General features: G+C 25.6%; 1 protein-coding gene across 1 annotated transcript in view; it reads right to left on the bottom strand.

The window, feature by feature from the left end:
• Positions 1-7,959, bottom strand: part of LOC111620169 (U7 snRNA-associated Sm-like protein LSm11) — a 67,623-nt gene continuing 59,664 nt past the window's right edge. Inside the window, exon 3 of the mRNA XM_023362051.1 lies at positions 1-839. Within this exon, the coding sequence (XP_023217819.1) occupies positions 225-839 (615 nt within the window). The 3' untranslated portion in view covers positions 1-224. The remainder of the gene's footprint in view (positions 840-7,959) is intronic.

The following is a 7,959-nucleotide window of genomic DNA, read 5'->3' as shown; positions in this document are numbered from 1 at the left end:
TAAAACAAAAAGCTCACTAGTTAGATTTTATGAAGTTAAAATAAGTTTTTATTTTGTACATTATCATATTTGTTTAAAATCATCATTTTAAAAAAATTATCATATGACATTTTATATACACTTACATCAAAGTGACATAAAATGTTACAAATTTACTGATTTATAATTACAATACATATGAAAAGAGTCTGATGGAATAAACTTCCATTCTTATGAACTAAATGTTAGGAACACTCAAGTATTTGAACCAATACAATATTATCACCTCGAATAAAGACTTGATTCAAATGTCTCTTACATGTATCAAACTTTTTCTTACTCTTTTTCTTTCTTGGATGTTCTTTTATAGTCATAGTAACACTGTCTTTTTCACAAGTTTCAAAAAAGTCTAAATTTTCACTAAGTTTATTTACTCTTTCATTACTGGCATCATTGTCTGTTGTAAGAGTTTTCAAGTTTTCAGTATTGCTTGTAGATGTATCTAAACTAATATCAGTATGTGCATCTTGCACCATCTGTTTAATTTCTTTATTCTTTTTTATTTTTGTTTCTGCATCGACTGTGCAAATACATTTTCCAGATACAAAACATGAAACTGGATGAAAAGAAAGTGATGTGAATGATGCATCTTCTTCAGAATTTTCAAGTGTTTCAGAATCAAATTGTTGAAATGCAAAAAAGTCATTTGTATTAAAATTCCTAAGAATTGGAGTTTTAAGTTTAGTTGATTTCTTATACAGTTCATCTACATCTCTCATGGCAAGATTCCAATGTTTATCAAAAGCTATAACATAGCCTGTACATGTCCCTCGAATTTCTGTATGATTTCTAGTAACGACCTAAAAAAATCAGGAAATAAAAATTTTTTAAATTCCTAAATATATACCAATAATCACAAATGATTATTAAAAATTAAATTTTCTATAAAATAAATAGAATTTGTAATTTATTATTATTATTATTCTTAATATTTGACAGTTTATTACTTCAATGATCTTTATGAAATATGAAAATTTACTTTGCATAAACATTCTTTCTAATGAATAAACAGTTTTACATTCCAGGAGTTAAAACTTCATTTACCTGAATATTTTAAAAACTTTTAGATTTAATTTTAAACTGTTTATTAAACTATTACTTTAAATAAAGCAAATGCAATTTAAAATTAAAAACTTATACATTTTCTAAAAAAAATTAAAAATCTAAAAAATCATGACAATACTGTAGTTTATTTCACAAAAACTCTCATAGATTTAAATTTACAAATTAGTTCTGTTAAGTACAGTGTTTTTATAAATAAGGATTTTCAGTATGAAATAAACAAAAATATTATGGATTTTTTTTTTATACTAACAGAATAGAAATAAATAAAACTGTGTATCTAATAAAATATTTTGTTCTCAAAATTCAATATCATCTGAAAAAATTAAAATAATCAGATAATAATAGCTGAATTAAATTTATGGTTACTAAGCTGAAATTATTTTATGATGAAATATATAACGTGTAATAATAATTATAAGTATTATGATTGAGGTTTGAATCACTTCCTATACGGGACAAAACCTGAAATAATCAGCCGAACAGGCCAAGGTCAACAATCAGTATTTATTTTCCCTTCAACAAAGAGGTTAATGTGCCAATGGGAAATATGAATGATATTGGTGATATCAACCTTTAAGAATTTTCTTAATATGTTACAATTAATTAAAAGTGATTCATTTCTAATGAAGGGTACACTATATTTAATTATAATCTGGTAATCTTGAATTTTGATATAAAACAATTTGATTAATTTCATACAAACCATATAATTTGATATATACCTGGAAGGAAGTTAATTATTGTTTTTAACACTAACTTACTATTAGGTTAAACAACCAGAATATTCAGAAAAGTAATTTCTGTAATTATCAGATTTTAAACATTTTATAACAAATCAAATTAATCAAGAATTTTGTAATGTATTATTTTGTTCTTTTAAACTGTAGAACTATTACTCTAAATAAAGTTATAAATCTAATATACATATCACTGAAGCAAATACAGTTATAAATCATAAAATTAAATAATTTATCTGGAATAAATTTTAAATGATAAATGGAACTATTTATATTAGCCACATTAATAACATTTGACTGTATAAATAAAAAAAGTACTTCTTAAAAATCAGTCTTTAGAAATTTTTTCAAACAGAAATTTAGTAACTATTTATTGCACAGATATATTTAAACTTTTAGTTACTTGGAAATAACAAAGCTTACTTGCAACTTGCCCCCAAAATTTTAAATTATTTTTAGTTTTTGACTGTTGTTGCAGAAACAGGTAAAATTAAATATATTCTTAATGCTAAAAATAAATTATGTAAATTGAGGAAGTTTGTGTATATGAATAAAGTTTAATACATATATTTTTCTTTGATCTGGCTTCTCACGAAAAATGAAATTCTTTAACTAGTTTACTACCATAAATAACAAAAAAATTCTTTCAAGTGATAATATTTTATCCATATTTTTCAATATTGTTCAGGAAGTCAAAAAGTTGCATATTTACTTCTATTGATCACTGATTGAAAACTTACTATATCTTATCCAGAATTATAACAAGTAATGTAATAATTATCTTTAGCATTTATTGGAATATCTTCTCTAATTTATGCTGAATATTTCTTCAAGCAAAATGTTCAATAAAAATTTGGACTAATCTTATTTACAATGAAATTTAGTGTTCATCAAATATTTTATACAAAACTTATCAACATCTTTCACAACAGACTTAAGACTAATTCTAGATATATTTTATTGGATTTTGGACAATTGAAGACAAACAAGAAAGGATTTCCATAAATCTCTTTAAAAAGAATTAAATAATTGCAAATTATCACTTCAAAGTCTAAAGAATAAAATTATAATAATGATTCAGACATGTATCAATGTAAAAATGAATATATTTTAACACGTGAAGATGGTCACTTTTTAAATGATAAAAATGTTAGAATTAAAAAAAAATATTGGATATAATAGATCAGAAAGTAAGTTACAAATATCTATACTTAGTATGCAATATCTTCATTGCATACAAATGATTATATATATTGAAATTTCAACCATAACATGATTTTTCAGCATAGTCACCAATAGCAGTCAGACACTTACTGTACTTGTGTAAGGAATTTATCTATTAAAATTAGCTTCTTTCCAAATTACTGGAACAAATCACAAATAATAAAGAATGTTTAAAATCCAGTAACAAAATTTTAATAAAAACATCTAAATGAACATTTTTGACCTTGACCAAGGTCTGCTTCAGGTTTTAAACCAACTAAATTCCAAATTGGAATGCGTAGTTTTGTTACTGGATTTTAAAGGTTTTTGATTGTTTATGAATTTATATCTTCTTTTAAATATAAAGTTTTTGACCATTAAGGTTTAATCATGCTATCAATACAGTATATGTTTTGCCTCTTCATTTAATGAGAAATGACATCTAACCAAATGATTTTTCAAGAATGAAAGAAGTAAAAAATTCATTGAGAGCCAGATATATTGATGGAGAATGATTGACAATTTCCACCAAAAATGTCTTGAGTTCTTTATATATAATATGATATGTAGACAGGGGCATTATTATGAAAGAGAATGCTGCCCTGCTGAGAAGACCATAGTATACTTTCCTACTGAATGACTTCCGTCAAGCATTTCAATGTATCACAATGTTTCAAATATAATGAAACATTCATGTTATAAAAATTCCACTAAAAAATATCAAAGGTAAACCAAAAAACTCTCCAACACTTTTCCATCTGAAGAATCACTTTGAACTTAGTTTTTCTTACTGATGTTATGGTTCATTTTTATTCCGTTGGTGCATGATTACAGTTTTGCATGAAATGGGAAACTCATGTTTTTTACCTGTTATAATTTGTGAAAAATTTGTAACTCTTGTATAATGCTGCAGCAACATAAGATTAATCAACATTTGCTGTTCTTTGTTTTCATTTATTAATGCATATTAATATAATCACGTTACATACCTCACAATTCTGTAACTTCTGTGTAATGAATACAATGGATGATGCAATATGACAAGTTCAATCCCAATAAAATGTATTTTAATACAGAAGTGGCTCTAGGCAAAACTTATTTTTAATTAAGGCCCATTAAAAGAGCAATAAAACTGGAGGGTAGTTTATTTCCATCTATAATGTGAACATTTTTAATATATAAATAGACAGTATAACACACCATAAAAATAATAAAAATGTGTACAATAGTTTTACAATGAATTGGAAAATTCAATAGATTTAGAGAAATTCATCTATAAAACTGCTTTCCTGCTTCTAGCTGCTATATCTTTTTCAATGGGCAAGATCAAAAGTGAAGAAAGTCACTATTGACACATTATTCATTGGAGTTACTTTTTGATCAATTTTAATTTGAAATTGATCATTCTGCAGATGCAATAGATACCAATACAATTATATATTCAATAATTACCAATGTGATAATTTAACTACTAAAATATACTACAAATTTGCAAGGTCTTTATTTTAAGGCAAATATTTTGCTTTTATGTAAGGTTGCCTCTGTTTCAATATCATAAATTAATCTGTTGAATGAGTTCTTCAATGCATGCCATGTTCTTTAATGTGTTTTCAAAACACTTCACTTTTTCAAAGATGCTGGTATAAAATTATACATTTATCACATGATTCCAATAACTTTTTTTTATTAATTCAAGTAGAAATCTTTCTTTATTGTTTACAATTAAATTACAGAATCATTACTTCCACTGCTCAGATATTTCTCAAAATAGAATATTGGATTTATTTTATATATGTTTGAATTATTGCTGTAAAAATAATAATAAGTTATTTTAGCTTTTAATTAAAAATATGAAATTATATTTATCAGTTTTTATTACTGTAATTTTTTCTTAGACTTTGATGAGATAATTTACAATCCTCTAACTTTTTTAAAAGAAGGATTTTGTAAAATATTTTCCTATTGTGATATTATTTGCCAGAAATTCAATAAAATATTTTTTCAATTTAGACTTCATGCATTTTTAAAATGAAACACAATTATAACAAGCATTTGTTTTTTTCATATGCTGAGAATAAAAACTAATATTAAAGGCAAGTATTTAGTTATTTTCCTTTAATCTATACTTATGTTATTTTCAGATATCTAATTTATTAATGTTTCCCCCTAAATAATGAGACTGAATCTTTTATTATTGTATTCTTTTATGATGTTCAATAAAATTTAAAATAAACCAAATAACAATATCTTTTCAGAATTAATACATCATTCTAAGTATCTGGAAAAAATATCCTTGCAGGCTATAAACCATTCTAAGACACAGACTAATCAATTTTATGTTCTACACATAACCTGTATCTAATAGACACCCACAATTGCTGTAAATAATTGGGCTATATTTTTGGAAATATTTCCAAAAATATAGCCTGATTATTTATGGAAATTGTGGGTCTTTATTTGCTATACATAGGGTTTCAGTAGATGTTTATACCTGTTTCTAAACTATATAAGCAGGTATTGGCAGCTGTGTATCTGCTGTTATGCATAATGTGTAAAATTGTAAAAGCAAGTTGTTGGGTTGTCCCCAACTAGCCGATATATCAGGTCAGTCCATAAGTTNTTTCGGCGATTAAAAGAACAACTCATTCCAAATGTGTAAAACACTCGCCATGCTTGTCAAAGCACACTCGAAATTTTCTCTCCATTTTCAATTAATCTCGTTCCGTTTCATTTAGCACCGCTATTTAAACAAGACGAAATTACTATTTCCTTATTTTTATTTACACATTATCTGCACTTAATATATTTGTTTTCCCATCTTTTCAAAGCTAATCGTTGATTGAAATGGCAATCGTTTCTCGAAATAGCAACAAACAAACAAAATATTATTAAAGTAAAAATTATATAAAAGAAACCCAAGCGATACGAATAAAGATAAGTTTATCAGTCAAGATAATAAAAATTGCTATAAATTGTTTATTTCTTATTTTAATGCCTTTCGGAAAAATATGCAAGACCTACATTTTAAAACCACTATATATATATATATATATATTTTTTTTTTTACTCGTCTACAGTTCTTACGTTGAAGGTTGAAAAAATTCTTTCTAAATTGTGCAACTGTTTCTGATTTGCCGCAGTAACGTAATCTCAGACACGTTTCTTCACTTTAAAAAAAATTAATTTTATTAATAAAATATATGATTCATCATTTCTAATTGCGATCGATCGATTTCCGATTAAATATAACATTTTAAAACTTTCTAAAAAAAGAAAAAAAATTAGTAATATCGATCGGAAATGTCTACATCACTCCTAACATTCCCCATGTTATCAATTCAAATGCATGTTTGTCTATTCAATATATATATTATTCTATATTTAAAAATATATTTGAATTGATTAAAGTATTGTTTCAATTAATCTGAAGAAACTTGCTAGAAGTGTAAATGATGGAGGTAGTAAAAGAGAAGAGGGGATAGATGAGTGACTCCCTCTATCGACAATCGAAGTAATTTTGTTGCCTCTAGAGAAATCTCTTGTGTTTGGGGTAGAGCGAGTCATCGACCTTTCCTACCACAAGTAGCATTGTTAATCAACAATGATGGTCACTTAATTGGAGAACAAGAATTTCACCCGCTCCGAACTATCCACCAAACATTAGAGAAACTTCAAAGACATTTTTTAAAAACTATTATTTAAAGTTTGTTTATAAGATTTCCATTCGTTTTCCTAAAATCGACTTCGACTTCTGTAAGCAAAAGGTTAAAATAGTTCACTGTTTTCAGAAATGTGCAGTTAATAGGATAGACACTTCTTATTCCTGTCGTTTGGTAAAGATTTAAAAACGTGAAGTTACAAACAGTGAGGTGCGATTATTAAAGGGGAAAAAACTCGTTCGAGTACTAGAGAAATATTTAAGAAAAAAAAAAAAGATTAAAAATTCGGAAATTAACGTTCACGCAATCCGGTGGAACGGCGAAACACTCTCGAGGTCTACGACCTGTTGACACAAAACTGGGCCAATGTCCGTCCGTGGCACCAGAGGTAGATTGCGCATGACTGCTTAAAGGATAATACGCATGCAATGCATATTACGTCACCGCTGAGTTAGATTTACTATTTATAAAGATATGTCCGTTTATTGATGGCTTATCTATAGTATAAATTACCTTAAAATCACTCGGTTTATTCGTCTTGGTTTGCGCGTTGAAAAAATAATCTATAAAATAAGATTATCAATTACTAATACAAATAATATATAATATATTATGCAAGAACGATAGTGAATTTAATGTTTAATGAAAAAAAAGAATATAATTTAAATTGATAAAATTATCTTCATTTTTATCAAAAAAATATTTCAACAAATAATCAGATTGAAAATAATACTATTTTAAAACTGAAGTTTTAAAATAGTATTTTGGATCTTGGATAATTTAAATTTTTAAATTAAATTTCATATTTTAAAAGCTGTTTCATCATCTTACATCAGTCACAATGCAAAAGCATTTGTCTCCAGTCAAATTATTCTGAAACAAACATTATGTGATTTTCAAATAATTTTATTACACTTCTAAATGAATTTAGTTAATGATCAGAAACAAAGATTATCATTACATAATGTCATTTAATCTCTTTTGCAGATCTACTGTAATTCACTCTAATTATTACCACAAATCATACATAACTCATTTTTTAATCGTCATTACAATAAATTCTCTCCTGGATTTGATTTGAAAATTATTACCATTTGAAAAGAAATTTAAAACAAATTTTTGTTTACTAACATTATTTTTGAATTTATTATTTGCCCTTAAAATAGTAAATAATAAATCCAAAAATAATCTCAGTAAATAAAAATTGTTGGTGTATAAATTTTTCTAAGATAGTTTTTTTTTTTTTTTTTTTTTTT

Source organism: Centruroides sculpturatus, unplaced genomic scaffold (genome assembly GCF_000671375.1).
Source record: "Centruroides sculpturatus isolate CEXI.00-Female unplaced genomic scaffold, Cexi_2.0 scaffold202, whole genome shotgun sequence".
NCBI lineage: Eukaryota > Metazoa > Arthropoda > Arachnida > Scorpiones > Buthidae > Centruroides > Centruroides sculpturatus.
This window is presented reverse-complemented; position numbering and strand designations above follow the sequence as displayed.